At 40.4% G+C, this 19,636-nt stretch overlaps 1 protein-coding gene across 2 annotated transcripts; it reads right to left on the bottom strand.

Moving 5' to 3' along the window:
* Nucleotides 1-602: 602 nt before the first annotated feature.
* LOC142853683 (DNA-directed RNA polymerase II subunit RPB4-like) lies at nt 603-1,031 on the bottom strand. Of its 2 annotated transcripts, XM_075978871.1 has the most exons (2): nt 775-1,031; nt 603-681 (listed from the first exon to the last, which is right to left on the bottom strand). In XM_075978871.1, the coding sequence occupies exons 1-2, from the start codon at nt 1,029-1,031 to the stop codon at nt 603-605; spliced, it is 336 nt and encodes a 111-aa protein (XP_075834986.1). The 2 variants fall into 2 exon arrangements, with proteins under 2 accessions (XP_075834986.1, XP_075834985.1); XM_075978870.1 differs by having other exon boundaries at nt 603-1,031.
* Between the last annotated feature and the right edge of the window lie 18,605 nt (nt 1,032-19,636).

Genomic DNA, 19,636 nt, shown 5'->3' with positions numbered 1-19,636 from the left:
GTTCTTCTCCACACACGTACCATGGATCATGTACCCCTCTCCAGAAATAAATAAAGAAATGAAATTCTTTAAAAAAATTCTGGTTTGTCTCTCCCATTAGCAACTAGATAAGAACATTCTTCCCCTATACAAGATTTTGTATAATAGTTTCATTAAAAAAACTATACAAAGTTAGTTATTTACATCAAAGATTGAAATGACAAGAACAAAGAACAACATGGGCTCCAAAACCACCAAGGTAAGAGACAGTCAACACATCATTCTACCTGACAGGTTCCAGACTGCAGCCATTACAAGGTTGCACCAAGAAAACACAGTAACTATGGTCCAATAGTCACTGTGGAATCAGCAACCAAGACCTTCACCAAGCCAGCCTTTTCTCTCCAAAAAGCCAAGCTGTTGAGTGTTGGCTCACGGCTGTAATTCCAGCACTTGGCTGAGTGAGGCATGAGGCATATCATGAGTCTGAGTACCACAGAGGGACATTATATCTCAATAAAGCAAAGTGACCCAAGTGTCTCTTTCTTCAGCACTCCTGTGTGAGGCCGACCAGGCTGGAATGTGGTGGCGTTCTGAGCAATCTCAGGAGCAGGGTGTGAACATCAGTACTGGAAGCTGTGCTTGGTCTGGATATCATCGAGAATCTGCTGCAGTACCTCATCTTCAAAACACTTTTCCAGACTTGAAATCAGAGCTTTGGACTCCTCAGCAGTCTCTGGGCAAAGATTAGCTGAACAGGCCAACTCAAACTTATGTAGCTTTTTCTGGAAAAGCAAGCTACGAACACTGGCAATGGTCTCTCTATTTTTGAAATGACTGAAACGGGCTGTATAGTTCAGGGGTTTCATGCAAACCTCTGAAAGCTCCTGCTCATCTTCTGTGCTCTCATTCTGCTGCTTTCGATGCTCCAGAAGCATGTGAACTTCAGAGTTCAGGAGTGTCTCCACTGTCTCAAACTCTTTCAGAAAGAAGAGTTGAGTGGCATCTTCTTCAATGTCTGCAGCCCGAGGATCACTGCCGCCGGCCACCATTGTTTTAGAATGTACCTCCATGCTCCCCCTTGGAGAATATGGGACTCACTTACAGGCTACTGTCCAGGTAATCTGACAATGGCTGGCTATGAACTGAAACTTCAAAAATTTCAGGAGTTGCTCAGTCCAGAGTGCTTTCTCTCTTGGCTGCTCTTCAGTATCTACTGGAATCCCAAAGAAGTTGGCTCTTGTTCCCAGGAAGGAAGAGAGATGCGAACAAGGTGTGGGCCAGAGACAAGTGAGCCAAAGCCACTTCTTAGGTGTTTATATATTCTTCCAGCAGAAGGTGTGCCCGAAATTAAAGGTGTGTCTTCTGCCGTCCTGAACTGGATTAAAGGCCTGTGTCTTCCCACCAAATTCAATCATCAAAGGAGTGTCTTTTCCTCCTTGAGATTGAAAACAAACCAATCAAAAATGATCCTTTACAGGTGTGCCCTCCATTTTTGGCTTATATTTCATTCCAGTTGTAGTCATGTTGGCAACCAAAAACATCTCTCACAATGGCAGAAATCCCTCCATATAATTGAATTGACCTTGAGATTAAGGAGCTTAGCCTTCATCATTTGCTGTCTGTGCTTTCTGATTTAATTTGAAAATGTTAGTGGTTCATCCCATCACCCAAGCCTTTAAAAAAACTGCAGTGTGTCACACAGTGTATTCTTCTGTCCACTCAGGTTTACAATGCAATTACACATTTGACTTTAATTATTCTTTTTATTAAATTCTTCTACTACTTTTATTTTTGGCTCTTTGGATTTTAGGCTCTATGGTGCTTTTTAATTATTGGATTTTGTAAGAGGCTTTATGTGTATAAAAGCCCCGGTGGTCCTGGAACTCCGTGTGTAACCAGGTTAGCCTTGAACTCACAATATGATGTGGATGATTCTGCCTGAAGGATGTTGGGATTAAAGGTGAGAATTGGGGCGTGGTCTCTTAGCGGCTATTGGCTGGAGGAGTGGGAGGACCTCCCGCAACAAATCAGCACCATTTGACAGTTTCTGGTTTCTTATGGAATGATAAATATCAGATCAGCACTGGGGTATATCTCAGATATCACCCAGAAAATGGGAACCTATTTTTGACAGGGCTTTGGGCTGAGGATTATGAAAGTTTCCTTGTGAATTCCAGCCAGCCAGCCACCTCTCTTCCCTTGAAGTCTTCTTCTCTAAGGTTTGCCAGTCTCCACCTTTGTGCTTGTAGATGAAGACAGCACCACTGTCCCACCCTCACCCCCACCCCAAACCCCACCAGGTGAGTCTCCCAGGAGAGCTGGCAGTGCTAACGGCAATGAAAGCACCTCCAAGTTACACGCTCCAGGTAGATAAAAGACTGTCCTATTTAGGGATGACATCTGCTCCTGCAGAACCAGCTTTGGAGGAGTTGTTGGTGTGTATGGACTGAAAGCTTTGGATCTTGTAAAACTTTAAGACAATTCTGAAGACATTTCTGACAATTGTGAAACTTCTCAGCCTCCGTGCCATAGTGCTTCCCCTCGTTCCCTGGGGAGCAAGGACCTAAGAGCCATATATGCACATATGTTTCCAGAAATTGGGGCAAGATAACCTTTAAGATGTTGACTCAGTTCCTGAACAATTCCCCATACACGTATGTTTTTATTCAGTCCCTGGGAAATGGGGTCAAAATGACCTCTTACCTCATCTGTTCTGGCAACAGTTCTCCAGCCAATTATTGGTAACAGCCCTTTCTAATAAGCAAATCATAATAGTAAAAGAACAAGCCGTATTGCTTCTGTAGCCTTCTCCATTAATAGTAGCCTGTTCCAGCTATTCGAGGTCTCTCGGCTTCTCGAATGCTGAAAGACACTGTCATGACAAAATTAATAAAATTCTCATGCGTTTTCATTAGTTGTGGTGTGAGGGGTAGTCTCTGGGCTGACTCCTCTTCAATGTTTGGATTCTAGGGTCAAACAATCTAAGCCTTGATGGCATCAGAGTTGGTCAGCCTGCTTGGGCCTCTACCAGTCATGCAGGGCTTCAGAAAATTTCTTTGTTTCACATTCATTTCAGTTTTCACTTTGAATATTATCTAAGTTTTTATCCATTTTTAGGTGGTTTACTGATTTTTATATCTAGGTTTGGAGTTTTATATATTGAAAATATTCTCCCACTATTGGATATGGAGTTATGGAAAATGTTGTCCTGATCTATAGGTAGCCTCTTTTGCTGATTGGTGTTGTGCCTCTTATGGACTAGTATCTGACATTATTTATAATGCCTCTTTGTATTTTTACCACAAGAAACCAATCTATCTTCTTTTCTCAGACCCAACAGAGGTTTTATTGGTTTATTTTCTTTATTCTCACTTCTACACCAGAAAGGAGCCCTGGTTGTTTTGTCATGTCTGTGATCAAGCCTCAGTTAAGAATCAATTTTAGTCAGGTGCTGGTGGCACACACCTTTAATCCCAGCACTCAGGAGGCAGAGGCAGGAGGTACTTTGTTAGGGCCAGGCAACTCTAGTCTACATGAACTAATTACTTGGCAGACTATAAAGATACAGAGAAACACTGTCTCAAAAAACAAACATCAGCAAGCAAACAGTCAAAAAATTCATTTCTAGAAAGGAAGGGTTTTTCAGCACTCAGATTTTCAATGACATAGAAATATATGGGGCTCAAAGTATCTTGTTATTATAGAGCTGGGTTATTTGTGCCTGGTGACATTGTGTGCATGTTTATTGATATTTGTACTGAGCATGCCCGAGAAGTACAAAAGTGTTCATGTGTGTGTGTGTGTGTGCGAATGTGTGTGCATGTTGTGTGTGCGCATATATGCAGTTCTCTACTTTCCAAGACCTGACCTGTTTATCATGTTATCATTTGTGGTATTTTGAAGTACTTGTCTCCAATACTCTAATAGGAAAGGCATTTGCAGATGTGGATTAGGTGGAGTGGTGAGGCCTTGTTAGATAAAGTATGCCACTGTAGAAGCAGGCCTTGACCTCTCATCTATGCACAAGCCATTGTTAGTGTATCAGTTCACTTCCTATCACCGAGAATTCACATGTATGTAGAATGTCTGTCCACACACTACAGTGTTGAACGCCATGACAAAGGACTAAGCATCTGAGAGTAGCCACCCAATCAAATGATTTCTGTCATTAGAGTTGCAATTATCATGATGTTTCTTTGCAGCAACATAACCATAACTAATATAAAGTTGATACCAAGAACTAGAGTCTTTCTGTGATCGTGTTTCTGATGAAGGAATATGGACTATAGTACTGTGGATTAGAAAAACAGTTCAAGGGTTTAAGTGCTTCTCTTAGGGCATACAATTAGGAGAAAAAAGACAGCTGTGCTGATTGGGATTTGAAGGTTGTGTGACTTCACTGAGAGGTTTCAGAGGAGAATAAAATTAATTTATTCCCTAGGTAATCTTGTGATATATTCATGAAGAAATATCTGGGTTTTGCCCTTTTCTGAACAGTCTGACGAAGTATAAAGTTGCAAGATTGGAATTGATCCTTTAGGCAGAGGAAATCTCACAACAACACCACCAAAAACAATAGTATAGTCTCTGTCAAGCTGTTGTTTGTAGTCACAATAAGTAGTATTTATAAAAAAAAAAGAGGCAAAATGGGCATTGAAAAAAATGAAAGATGTAGAAAATTTAAGTTGAAAAGAGCACCAGGAAGGCCGTAGAATGGATTTGAATCTTGTGTTTAAGGAGAAAAACACATTAAGATACGAATAAAGGGAGTGTTGACATAAAGGCAAGATCAACCTAGTTATTAATAACTAGTGAAAAGGTATTAAAGAAAAGTTTAGAGCCAGGTGTTGTGGTACATGCCTTTAATCCCACCTCTAGTAGGGTATGTGCTGATGGATCCCTGATATTTAGGCAACCTCAGTATCCACAGCAAATTCCAGGGGAGTCAAGCAAAGTTAGTGAAGGAAACAAAGAGAAACCAAAAATTGGTGAAGGTGTAATTAACCACGAACCATGATCTAGCTAGTTACAGAACCTGTCCACCTTAGCTACATGGTTCTGACATTAAAGTCAAAAGTAGAAGAACGGCATTTAAGTATCTCGCCTTTCACATAAAGAAAGTGGTTGAGGCCAGGCATTTGTCAAGAGTGACACTCAATGGAAGCCTAAGTTAAATTGTGTGAAGGTGTGAACTTGAAGCTTGTATTGCCAGAGTACACCAAGATTTTTTGGATGGAAATAAAACGTGTTTTCGGCACGGAGGCGGAGAGGCCGTGGCGTCCAGATGCATGGACGCAGAGAGGCCAGACGCGACGGAGAGACATCACATTCAGGAAGAGGCTTTGGGGGATCAGCACTGGGGCAGACACAAGCAGCAGGGACCAGCACGGAGGCAGAAGCAAGGGGCAGGGACAAGCGTGCAATAAGGAGAGCAGATCCCCCTACTACTATTAAATCAAAGAGGTAGGCCTCTGGTTAGCCAGGTCATTGGCAAATGGGGAGCCTGGTCCTGTCCTGAAGACACTTTGGAGGGGTGAGAGGGTTCTTGGCCTGCAGCAGGAACCAGGAGACAGAGCGAGGGCATTTTGTAAGCAGAGCCCTTGGCCAGCAGGGAAACCTGATCCGGTTTTAAAAAGCCCCATTAGATAGGATCAATAGGAGGAGATGGGCAGGCGCCAAGGCAAGAATTCACCAAATAATCTGAAAAACAACATGAAAACACCAGAACCCAATGATATTACAACAGAAGTATTTGAACAACCTAACACATAAGAAGTGGAAAAAATTGACTTTATGAAGGCAATAGAGTCCCTTAAACAACATGTAAAAAATGCCCTTATAGAAATGGATGAGAAGTATAACAAAAAGTTTGAAGAAATGAGTAAATACATACATGATACTCTGGGAAACCAAGAAAAAACGATCAAACAGGTAATGGTAACAGTTCAAGAATTGAAAACTGAAATGAAGGCAAGGAAGAAAATACAAACTGAGGACCAGCTAGATATGGAAAATCTAGGTCAGCGAGCAGAGTCTACAGAAACAAGCATAATCAATAGAATACAAGAGATAGAAGAAAGAATCTCAGATGCTGAGGACACCATAGAGAAAATAAATGAACAGATCAAAGAAAACGGCAAAGCCAACAAATTCTCAACACAAAACATTCAGGAAATATGGGACACAATAAAAAGACCCAAACCTAAGAATAATTGGAATAGAAGGAGGAGAAGAGTCACAGCTCAAAGGCCCAGAAAATATTTTCAACAAAATTATGGAAGAAAACTTTCCCAACATAAAGAAAGATATTCATTTAAATATTCAAGAAGCATACGAAACACCAAACAGACTGGATCAAAGAAAAACATCTCCTTGCCATATAATAATCAAAACACAAAATATACAGAATAAAGAAAGAATATTAAGAGCTGCAAAGGAAAAAGGCCAAGTAACTTATAAAGGTAAACCGATCAGACTTACACCTGACTTCTCTATGGAAATTATGAAAGCCAGAAGGTCCTGGATAGATGTACTGCAAAAGCTAAGAGACCATGGATGCAAGCCCAGATTACTATACCCAGCCAAGCTATCGTTCATTATCAATGGAGAAAACAAGACATTCTGTAGTAATATGAGGGGCGGGGCTGCGTCCCCAACACCCCGGCCGCCTGCACAGCTAGCTTTACCCGAAATAATTACATGGACACTGTATTCTTTTAAAGACTGCTTGGCCCTTTAGCTCTAGCCCTTACTGGCTAATTCTGATATCACGATCAACCCATTTCTAATAAACTGTAGCACCGGTCTAACCGGGAAGATGCTAGCCTAATTCCATCCTGGGTCGGAGCTTCATGTGTGTATCTTCCCTGGAGCGGGGAGCATGGCGTCTCCTCTGAGGCATCTGCTCCCGAGAGGAGAGCTTTCAAGTCTGAGCTCACTTTTTCTTCCTCCCGGCATTCTGTTCTGTTTACTCCAACTACCTATATCCTAACCAATAAAATGGGCCAAGGCAGTTCCTTTATTAGCCAATGACCTTCCTCCATCAACATTCCAGGATAAGAACAAATTTAAACAATACATAGCCACAAATCCAGCCCTACAGAAAGTAATAGAAGGAAAATCGCAACCCAAGGAATCCAACACTACCAACACTGCCTATAATAACTCAGGCATCTAGCGACCCTTCACCACCACATCTCAAAGAAGGGAGACACACAATCTCTACTACCAAAAGCAATAAGAATAACCCGAGTAAACAACCACCCATCATTAATATCACTTAATATTAATGGGCTCAATTCACCTATAAAAAGGCGCAGACTAAAAGATTGGATACGAAAACAGGATCCAACATTCTGCTGTTTGCAAGAAACACATCTCAACCACAAAGACAGGCACCTACTCAGAGTAAAGGGGTGGGAAAAGGTGTTTCAAGCAAATGGTCCTAAGAAAAAAGCAGGTGTGGCCATACTAATTTCTAACAAAACTGACTTCAAACTAAAATCAATAAGAAGAGACTGAGATGGTCACTTTATACTCATAACAGGAACAATTCATCAGAATGACGTCTCAATCCTGAATAATATCTACGCCCCCAATATAAAAGCACCTACTTATGTAAAAGAAATATTACTAGAACTCAAGGCAGACATCAAACCACACACACTAGTAGTAGGAGACTTCAACACACCTCTCTCTCCAAGGGACAGGTCAATCAGACAGAAACTTAATAGAGAATTAAGAGAATTATTGGAGGTAATAAAGCAAATGGACTTAACAGACATCTATAGAACATTTCACCCAAATAGGAAAGAATATACCTTCTTCTCTGCAGCTCATGGAACCTTCTCAAAAATTGACCACATACTTGGAAACAAAGGAAACCTCCAGAGATACAAAAAAATATCAGTGTCCACCTCTGTCCTATCTGATCACCACGGATTAAAATTAGAAGGCAACAACACTGCTACCCACAGAAAGCCGACAAACTCATGGAAAATGAACAGTCAACTACTGAACCACACCTGGGTCAAGGAAGAAATTAAGAAAGAAATTAAAGTCTTCCTTGAATTTAATGAAAATAAAGAGACAACATACTCAAACCTATGGGACACAATGAAAGCAGTGCTAAGAGGAAAGTTCATAGCACTAAGTGCCCACTTAAAGAAAACGGAGAATGCATACATTGGGGGCTCAACAGCCCACTTGAAAGCTCTAGAAAAAAAAGAAGCAGACGCGCCCAGGAGAAGTAGAAGACTGGAAATAATAAAACTGAGGGCTGAAATCAACAAAATAGAAACACAGAAAACAGTCCAAAGAATCAATGAAACAAAAAGCTGGTTCATGGAGAGAATCAACAAGATCGACAAACACCTATCCAAACTAATTAAACGACAGAGAGAGAACACGCAAATAAATAAGATCAGAAATGAAAAGGGGGACATAACCACAGACACAGAGGAAATTCAGAGAATCATTAGATCTTACTACAAAAGCCTATATAACACAAAACTGGAAAATGTAAAAGAAATGGACACTTTTTTAGATAAATGCCATATACCAAAGTTAAACCAGGACCAGGTGAATAATCTGAACAGACCTGTTGGTCGCGAAGAATTAGAAGCTATTATCAAAAACCTCCCTACCAAAAAAGCCCAGGACCAGATGGTTTCAATGAGGAATTCTACCAGATCTTCCAAGAAGAGCTAATACCTATACTCCTTAATGTATTCCACAATATAGAAACAGAAGGGTCATTACCAAATTCCTTTTATGAAGCTACAGTTACTCTGATACCAAAACCACACAAAGACTCAACCAGGAAAGAGAATTACAGGCCGATCTCACTCATGAACATGGACGCAAAAAAACCTCAACAAAATACTGGCAAACCTAATCCAAGAACACATTAGAAAAATTATCCATTATGATCAAGTAGGCTTCATTTCAGAGATGCAGGGCTGGTTCAACATACACAAATCTATCAATGTAATCCACCATATAAATAAACTGAAAGAAAAAAACCAGATGATCATTTCATTAGATGCTGAAAAAGCATTCGACAAAATTCAACACCCCTTTATGATAAAGGTCTTGGAGAGAATAGGGATACAAGGATCCTACCTAAATATAATAAAAGCTATTTACAGCAAGCCAACAGCTAACATTAAATTAAACGGAGAAAAACTCAAAGCCATCCCACTAAAATCAGGAACAAGACAAGGATGTCCACTCTCTCCATACCTCTTCAATATAGTGCTTGAAGTTCTAGCAATAGCAATAAGACAACATAAGGAGATCAAGGGGATTCGTATTGGAAAGGAAGAAGTTAAGCTTTCGTTATTTGCAGATGATATGATAGTATACATAAGTGACCCCAAAAATTCTACCAAAGAACTCCTACAGCTGATAAACACCTTTAGTAATGTGGCAGGATACAAGATCAACTCCAAAAAATCAGTTGCCTTCCTATACACTAAGGATAAGGAAACAGAGAGGGAAATCAGAAAAGCAGCACCTTTCACAATAGCCACAAATAGCATAAAATATCTTGGGGCAAACCTGACCAAGGAAGTGAAAGATCTATTTGACAAGAACTATAAGTCTTTGATGAAAGAAATTGAAGAAGACACCAGAAAATGGAAGGACCTCCCTTGCTCTTGGATTGGGAGGATCAACATAGTAAAAATGGCAATTCTACCAAAAGCAATCTATAGATTCCATGCAATCCCCATCAAAATCCCATCAAAATTCTTCACAGATCTGGAGAAGAAAATAATCAACTTTATATGGAAAAACAAAAAACCCAGGATAGCCAGAACAATCTTATACAACAAAGGATTGTCTGGAGGCATTAACATCCCTGACTTCAAACTCTATTACAGAGCTACAGTATTGAAAACAGCTTGGTATTGGCATAAAAACAGAGATTCAAACAATGGAATCAAATAGAAGACCCTGACTTTAACCCAAAACCTATGAACACCTCATTTTCGATAAAGGAGCTAAAAATATACAATGGAAAAAAGAGAGCATCTTCAACGAATTGTGCTGGAACAACTGGATGTCAATCTGTAGAAGAATGAAAATAGATCCATATCTATCACCATGCACAAAACTCAAGTCCAAATGGATTAAAGACCTCAATATCAGTCGGAACACACTGAACCTGATAGAAGAGAAAGTGGGAAGTACGCTACAGCACATGGGCACAGGAGACCACTTCTACGTATAACCCCAGCAGCACAGACACTAAGGGCATCATTGAATAAATGGGACCTCTTGAGACTGAGAAGCTTCTGTAAAGCAAAGGACACTGTCACTAAGACAAAAAGGCAACCGACGTACTGGGAGAAGATTTTCACCAACCCCGCAACTGACAAAGGTCTGATCTCCAAAATATATAAAGAAATCAAGAAACTAGACCATAAAAGGCTAATCAACCCAATTATAAAATGGGGCACTGAGCTGAACAGAGAATTCTCAACAGAAGAACTTCAAATGGCCAAAGGACACTTAAGGTCATGCTCAACTTCCTTAGCGATCAGGGAAATGCAAATCAAGACAACTTTAAGATACCATCTTACACCTGTCAGAATGGCTAAAATAAAAAACACCAATGATAGCCTTTGTTGGAGAGGTTGTGGAGAAAGGGGTACACTCACCCATTGCTGGTGGGAATGCAAACTTGTGCAACCACTTTGGAAAGCAGTATTGTGGTTTCTCAGGAAATTCGGGACCAACTTACCCCTGGACCCAGCAATACCACTCTTGGGAATATACCCAAGAGAGGCCTTATCATACAACAAAAGTATATGCTCTACGATGTTCATAGCAGAATTGATTGTGATAGCCAGAACCTGGAAACAACCTAGATGCCCTTCAATGGAAGAATGGATGAAGAAAGTATGGAATATATACATATTAGAGTACTACTCAGCAATAAAAAACAAGGACTTCTTGAATTTTGCATGCAAATGGATGGAAATAGAAAACACTATCCTGAGTGAGGTAAGCCAGACCCAAAAAGAGGAACATGGGATGTACTCACTCATATTTGGTTTCTAGCCATAAACCAAGGACATTGAGCCTATAATTAGTGATCCTAGAGAAGCTAAATAAGGAGAACCCAAAGAAAAGCATATAGGCATCCTCTTGAATATTAAGCTTCAGCAAGCGATGAAAGGAGACAGAGACAGGGACCCACATTGGAGCACAGGACTGAAATCTCAAGGTCCAAATCAGGAGCAGAAGGAGAGAGAGCACAAACAAGGAACTCAGGACCGAGAGGGGTGCACCCACACACTGAGACAATGGAGATGTTCTCCTGGGAACTCACCAAACCAGCTGGCCTGGGTCTGGAAAAGCCTGGGATAAAACCGGACTCGCTGAACATAGCGGACAATGAGGAATACTGAGAACTCAAGAACAATGGCAATGGGTTTCTGATCCTACTGCACGCACTGGCTTTGTGGTAGCCTAGGCAATTTGGATGCTCAACTTACTAGACGTGGATGGAGGTGTGGGTTCCTTGGACTTCCCACAGGACAGGTAACCCTGATTGCTCTTCAGGATGGGGGGGGGGACTTAATTGGGGGAGGAAAAGGAAAATGGGAGGCAGTGGCGTGGAAGAGACAGAAATTTTTAATAAATAAATAAATTTAAAAAAAAGAAAATTTAAGTTAAAAGAGCACCAGGATTTCAGAAGAATGGAGTTGAATCTTACATTTAAGCAGAAAACCACATTGAGATATGAAATAAAAGGAGTGGTGACATCAAAGCCAGATCAACCCAGTTAAGTTAACAACTAGTAAAAAGGAATTAAAGAAAAGCTTAGAGCAAGCTGCTGTGGTACATGCCTTTAATCACACCTCTAGTAGGCTTTTTGCTGATGGATCCGTGAGATTTAGGCAAGCCCAGTATCCACAGCAAATTCCTGAGGAGTCAAGCAAAGTTAGTGAAGGAAGCAAAGAGAAACTGAAAATTGAGAAGGTGTAATTAAACCAGGGACCATGATCCAGCTAGTAACAGAACCTGTCAGCCTTAGCTACATGGTTCTGACGTTAGAGTCCAAAGTAGAAAAACAGCATTTAAGTATCTTGCCTTTCACATAAGGAAAGCGGTAGAGGCCAGGCATTTGTCAAGAGTGACCCTCAATGGAAGCCTATAGTGAAATTGTGTGAAGGTGTGAACTTGAAGCCTGTATTGACAGAGTACACCAAGATTTTGTGGATGCCAGAACCATTCCTTATCTGAAAAGGGTAGCTGCTTCTCTTGTTGGGACCTAAAGCCCCACCAAGGAGGAGGTCACCCCAAGAGACACTCTCAGAACAGTTGTCAATAGCAAGAGGAATTTTTATTCTGCTGCTGTGGCAGAGATCCTTCAGCCTTGAGAGAAGAAGGAACCCTGCTTTGTCTACTACAGGCCCTTTTAAAGGAAAAAAAAAACAAAAACCAGGGAGGTGTAGTACAGAATCAAAGGGAAAGTCCAGAAATCATTTGTCAACTATTTTGACTAGTTCATTCAACAGCCAGCTAACTCTAATTGATCAATGCTATGGCGATTACAAGGAGGAACTCCTGCAGGTCGTCTCACCCCAGATCCAGGTTCTGGATCTACTGAAGAAAGACTCCAAAGGGGATGGAAATTACTCAAAACTCCAGTGCATATGTCGTTGTTTACCAGGGTACTGGGTCCCAGGAAGGGGGTGCAATAATGCCCCGAAGTTTTTCACTCTAGTGTACCATCAGCCTAAGTGAAAATAGTATGTTGACAGTTAAAGCACTCGGGATAAATGCATGTTCCACAGTCAGTGGCCCAATCCTCACAACTCTCCATCTCATTCAGGAGTTCTAATTTGGTTTTTTGCAGGTTCCATTCTATCAATCCAGAGTCAGTGATCTCTCACTATCTCATATCAGCTATTCCTGTGGTTATCAATACCATGGTTTTGATACCTAGGCTGGTTCTCTCTCTCTCTCTCTATTTTCTTTCCATTTTTTAATTGTGGTAAATTGTTTTTGCTTTATAAATAGTATCGTTCAAAATTTCCACTTTCTCCTCTTCTTCCATTTCACTTATGCTCCCCCTCTAAAGCTTCCCTCTCACCCACCAATCCTAAGAGAGGACAGGGAACCACAATGCCCCGTGAGAAGTCCAAGGTCCTCCCCCTCCATCCTGTTTTAGAAAGGTATGCATCCAAGTAGTCTAGGATCCCAAAAAACCAGTACATGAAGTAGAGACAAGTCCCAGTGCCATTATCATTGGCTTCTCAGTCTGTCCCAATTGTCAGCCACATTCATAGAATCCAGTTTGTTCCCATGCTCCTTCAGTCCCAGTAGCTGGCTTTGGTGAGCTCCCATTAGATCAGGCACACTGTCTCAGCTGGTAAAACAACCCCTTGTAGTCCTGACTTCCTTGCTCATATTCTCCCTCTTTCTGCTCTACAACTGAACCTTGGGAGCTCAGTCCAGTGCTCCGACCTGTGTCTCTGTCTCTATCTCCATCTGTCGCCAGACGAACGTTCTGTGGTAATATTCAAGATAGTCATCAGTCTGACCATGGGCCAAAGTCAGTTCAGGCACCCTCTCCTACACTGCCCAGGGTCCTAGCTGCAGACATCCCCGTGGAACTCTGGGAACCCCTCTAAAGCCAAGCCTCTTTCCAACCCCACGTTGTCTCTGCATTTTTTGCATATTTTGGAAATTTCTCTTTGTTCTTCCTGGTTACTTATGTAATATTACTGCCCTTTTCAGATCTTTGACGGATTGAAGATTAGATATTTGTAGTTACTCTCGACATTGTTTAGAGTCCTTGAGATAGAATGTTTAGCAAAACTTTTGTTATATGTTTCTTGCTGATTATTATTTCTTTTTTTTTTTTTTTTTGGTTTTTGGAGACAGGGTTTCTCTGTGGTTTTTTGGAGCCTGTCCTGGAACTAGCTCTTGTAGACCAGGCTGGTCTCGAAGTCACAGAGATCCGCCTGCCTCTGCCTCCCGAGTGCTGGGATTAAAGGAGTGCGCCACCACCGCCCGGCCTAATTATTATTTCTTATCTTTATTTTTTGTACCTCTTGTATGTAGCTGTATTTGATTTAGCTCTGTCTTATTTAGACAAAAGGGAGAGATGTAGGGGAAGAGCAGCAAATAACCATGCTTGAAGGCTGGGGTCCACTGAAGTTATTTTTTACTTATAAAGATTGCGGGCGTGCTCCCCGCATTCACATCTGCTTTTCTGTTCTCCTCGGGAACCTCGGTATTGTATGTCCTTCCCTTATTAGTGCAATATTCTATAATAATTTCTATCTGCCGTTCATTTGCGCCATAACATTTAATTAAGATATCTTATTCCCTGCTCCCATATCCGTCCTTCCTCCATCTCAACAATCCCAATTCCCCAATCTCCCCATCCCTCCTCTTCTCACTACTCTCTCTCCCTCTTCTATCCCCTACAACTTTTCCATGCCCATGCTACCAACTTTTGCCTGGCAATCTTCCCTGCTTCCAATTTCCAGGAGGATCTCTACATGTTTTCCTTTGGTTTCACATTATTATTTAATGGGATGAGGGTGAAGAATGCGTGAGGCAGGAAATGAGAAGGGAGTTTGAACAGGAATAGCTATGTGAAATGAAAAAGATCATATTATAAAAATCATTTAAAATGGAAAAAAAAGTATGTTGCCAGAAATGAGCTGAAAATAGGTGGATAACTAAAAAGTGTTTAGGCATCAGACTTAAAGATGCAGAGTTTGGACTAAGCACTGATGTTTTTGTTCGAGCTTTGCTTTGCTCTAGTATCTCCTCACTATGTTCTCTTCCCTACTTTTTGAACAGAGGTGCATATCTTTTTACCATTTTAGGCTGAAAGTGTTTAAAATGGCTTTTGTTTTTTAAGTTTTCAGCAGATTACAATTAAAAGATTATATGAACATCCTCAGAGTAGACATTCAACGTTTAGTTCAAACATTGTTGAGACTGTGATATACAATGGGGGAATTTGAAGCTGCATAAAAGGATATTTGCATTATGAAATTACTACAAATTTATAGGGTACAGGGATGAAAGGTGGCAGCTTTGTTGGAGAATTGAGCCCTTGTTTTTGGATGTGTCACTGTGGAGTTGAGCTTAGAGGTGGCATAGGGACTCAAGCCATATGCAGTGAACTACACTACTTCCCATTATCTGTAGGATGAAAATTTACATCATCATCCACTCTCAGCTCCTTCATCAGCACCATGTCTTCATGCATGCCACCATGGTTAGGCAGGATGATCCTAGACTAAACCTCTGAAGCTTTACTTAGCTAAATATTTTCCTTTGTAAGTGCTCAATGTGTACTCCACAGCAACAGAAACTCTAACTCCACGCTGTGTGCTAATGAACTCCAGTCTATGTGTGGTTTGTTACACGAAAGTTTGTACCTTACAGAAGCTAAAGCCATTCTGTATGAGAGGACGATGGCAGTTTTGGAGGGAATGCACAGGAGGAATTGCCCCCTACACAGTCATCGTCTTGTAGTGATTTGAATGTAGTGTAAGGACTCCTGTGTAGTACATAATTCTTATCCATCCCTGCGTATGGGTGAGATGAAAAGTAGAGAAATATAAAAGACAGAGACACTTGCCTTTTGTGAATATTGTGACCATGATAATCAGGCAGGGAGTTATACAGCAAAGTTTAATAATGGATTGGGTTTATATAAGTGGGCCTTAAGTTGAAAGAGATGATTTATACAATAGACCCTGATGTGTAGATATGAGAAATGGGCTGTTGCTTGATCAGGAAGGCAGGGAATGACTAGGAAGACCTGAAACATACACATATATGTTTATGTGAGACAATGTCTATATGCAATATGATACTAAATAAGTCATGAGCCAACACCATGTGGAGGGCTTGTGGTTTACGTTTGTGTACCTCATAAGCCCTAACACCCAGTTGAATGTGTTCATGAATTTCTCTCTGTGTTTCTGTGTGGTTTTGACTTCAGAGGGGAGATACATAACAGGTGCCATGTGAGACTGTACTTTTGTCATTTAGAAAAATATATTTATTAATATAACAGAGTTAAAATACAATGGAAGGGAACATCTTGGTGGCCAAAGCAATTGGGCCCCATACTGATTACACTATCACATCATCTCTTTCTTTGAAGCTTACACAAGGACTCAGAGTTCACTCTGGAATGGGCATGCCACAGAACAACAGTTCAGCGAGTACATGGGAAATTCGCTTCCTCATCCGTTTCCAGCACTTGAATGGCCTGGATGCAGAGGTTGTGGATCCACTCTGAGACTGGTCATTGGGCATATTTGTTTCCAGGGATGGTTCCTCCGTCGAGAAGTCCATGTTCAGAAACACCTTGGGTCTTCCATCCAAGGTTGATTCAGATAAGGAGAGATCACCAGGCGAGCTGTCCACAGAATTCATGTTGTCTCCAATGTCCCATGTAGCACACTTGATAACATTTGCCATCAGGACACCCTTTTCTGATACTGTGAAGTCTGAACAAGGTTTCAGCTCCAGGCAGGAGTATATGTTGAGCTTGAGAAGACATTGACATCTCCTTAGTCTTCCTTCTACATACTCTTCTTTAGATTGTCTCTTCCCAGCTTCTCTAATTGTTTTAAGGGCTGGTTCACTCGCTCTCCTCTTCAATGAGAATAGAAGGTGATTAGTATTTATGTGGCTTCCCTTTAAACATGGATGCTCAGTTTGCTGGAAACTGTTCTCACACCTCAATTTGTGTTTTAGAATATTAAAAGTTGCTGTTACTTCATTTGGTTGCCTGTATCTTAGTGATGAAAAAATATCTTCCAAGTTATAACCCATGGTGCACATAGTCTCTACAAGCTGTGGAAGGATATCTTTAGTTGTAGGTGTTGTATGTTTTTTCATGGTGCCCAGCCATGGTCTTTTCACAAGTTGAAATATTGTTATTCTCCTGTTTGTGGGAACTGTGAGTAATTTTGCAATGATGATGTGACAGGGTTTTGACAAGTAGTCGAAGATGGGATACTTTGTCTTGGTGATGAGCTTGTGCATACCATCTAATGTTTTTTCTGTGTATGGATATTGTCCTGTGACCATTACATATAGGACGACTCCCAAGCTCCACATGTCAACAGCCAGCCCATCATAAGGTTTCCTTGCTAAGATCTCTGGAGCCATATACTGCAAAGAACCACAGACTGTCTTCAATATCTGACCCTTTGCAAGATGAATTGATAAACCGAAATCACAAAGCTTGACATTGCCATATCCGTCAATAAGGATATTCTTCAATTTAATATCACGATGTGCAATGCGTCTTTGGTGGAGAAAGTGCACCGCTGATACAACCTGTTGGAAGATGGGTCTAGCCTCCTGCTCCTTTAAACATCCAACCTCACTGAGGAACATATGTAGATTTTTTCCAGCCACGTACTCCATGATTATATAAGTCCTTGACTGTGTGTCAATGACGTGAAAAAAATGAATGATGTTCCTGTGTTCCAAAGTCTGAAGGATCTTTACTTCAGAGTTCATCTTACCCAAACTATTGCTTTTTTTCCTAAGGATCTTGACAGCAACCTGTGTTTTGGTGGGAATGTGGCAGGCAAGCTTCACCTCCCCGAAAGAACCTGCGCCTAGAGGTGTTAAGATCTTGAAATCTTTGTCAAGGATGTCTTCGTCCAAGGCCCTGGCCATGATGTGTCGTCTCAATTCTATTTCTTTGCTTGTTGGCAGGAAATGCTAATAACCAGAAATTAATCAATGTTAAGATGTAGGTTTAGCACTATAAATCCACGGTCATCAAATCTTAGATTTCAAAAACAAAACTAATGATGCACTTCAAAAACATAGAAATACTAGAAGAGCCCAACCTCAAACAGTAGACAAGGAATCACAGTAAAGATCCAAGAGGGTATCGCTGATGTGTCAATCAAATACAAATACTTACATCATAGAAGTAATGATTTGATTATTTTTAACAATGAACCAAAATGAAATATTTTGGACAATCTTATCAAGTGATAAGTGATACAAATTCAATTATGGGTAAAAGAGATAATGTTCTAGCCAAATTACAATCCAGAGCATATCTTCTGGATACTTCAAATATTAAAACCTAGGGAATTTGAAAGAATGAAAGGAATTCCTATACTTGTGTGAACATTGAAATATCAAAAAAAGAAACCCTTAAATACATGAGACATACGTAGCAAGTGTGGCTATTCCGAAAAATGACTCCAGCACAGGCAGATTCCAGGCATCTTGGATTCCCCAAATCTCTCAAACCTAAATAATAAACAATTGACATGACCTAGAGCCAGAGAAGAGAGGAACTCCATTGAGGAAATAAATCCTCTATGATGTACAGCGTTTAGGCATTTTCTCAATTAGTGATTAATGTGGGAGGGTTCAGTCTATTTAAATGGTACTATGCTTGGACTGGTTGTCCTGGGTTCTATACTTAAGCAGACTGAGCAAGCTAGGAAGAGCACCCTTCTATGGCTTCTGCATAATCTCCTGCCTCAAAGATGCTATTCAGTTGAGTTCCTGCCCTAAGATACGCCAGAGATGAACAGCAGCCTTGGAAATGAAATATGAATCAACTCTTTCTTCCCCATCATTCATGTTGGTCACGGTGTTGTGCTATCCATTATAAACACCATACTGAGAGAAAATACTTTAGGAGAGAGGACGCTAAGGAATGTATCTACACAGATAGATGTTGCAGGATTACCTTGAGCTCACAATCAAATGAGCACAGTAAATAAAGTATAACCTCCTTTCCCTCATTAACTTATTGAGAAAATTAATATTGAGTGTCCTTGGTATGTCACATCCATCTCAGCATCCCACTAATGACCTATTCATTCACAATCAAAATGGCCTGAATGTGGAACCAGAGGAAAATTTAAATTAAAAAAAATCGAACTTTAGCATAGCATATAAGGAGACTGTGGATATGGTACCACAATAAGCACAGTGACTAGTAAACAATTGTTTTATAATGAATTGAGGTACAATTAGATATAATTTGCAAGAAACAAAGGAGGTCCACATACAGAATTTAGACATATTTTATGTTGCTTGTGTTATGAGGAAGGTGGGGGCTGAGGTTTTTATAAGTCATAAGATCAGTCACAAGACAAACAGGAGGAAGTTAAATAGATGAGGAAATATGTTCAAAGTACAGTAGAGGGATGCATGGAAAGTCATAACCAGTTTGTTACGTGTGGTATATCCATTAATATATATTAATATAAGACAAAATGATTATAAGGGAAATACGGGATTTAATTTTCAAAACAGAAATTTAGATAATAATTAGTTGAGAAAGGGACAATAGATTCACAAATAAACCATAGAAAGACACCAAAAATTAGATATATAAACATGAAACACCAAATAAAAATAGAAGAAAGTTCAAAAAAATCCAACAGGAAATGAACATCTATATGTTGAGGTCATGTAGATTATAGAACTCCAAATCTTTCAGGACTAAACTTACAAGCCGATTGCTGTATATGTGTCTAACAGTGAAACCTATGTAAAAAGAAAAGGCACAGCTGCAAGCTGTGTCCCTTATGGACTAGTATCTGACATTAATTATAATGCTTCTTTGTAATTTCACCACAAGCAAACATTCAAAATTGTCTTCTCAAAA

This window comes from Microtus pennsylvanicus, chromosome 7 (assembly GCF_037038515.1).
Source record: "Microtus pennsylvanicus isolate mMicPen1 chromosome 7, mMicPen1.hap1, whole genome shotgun sequence".
Lineage (NCBI taxonomy): Eukaryota > Metazoa > Chordata > Mammalia > Rodentia > Cricetidae > Microtus > Microtus pennsylvanicus.
This window is presented reverse-complemented; position numbering and strand designations above follow the sequence as displayed.

Bases quoted from the DNA above. Each gene is read 5' to 3' on its own strand.
- LOC142853683 (XM_075978870.1), bottom strand. From the start codon at position 1,031: ATGGTGGCCGGCGGCAGTGATCCTCGGGCTGCAGACATTGAAGAAGAT.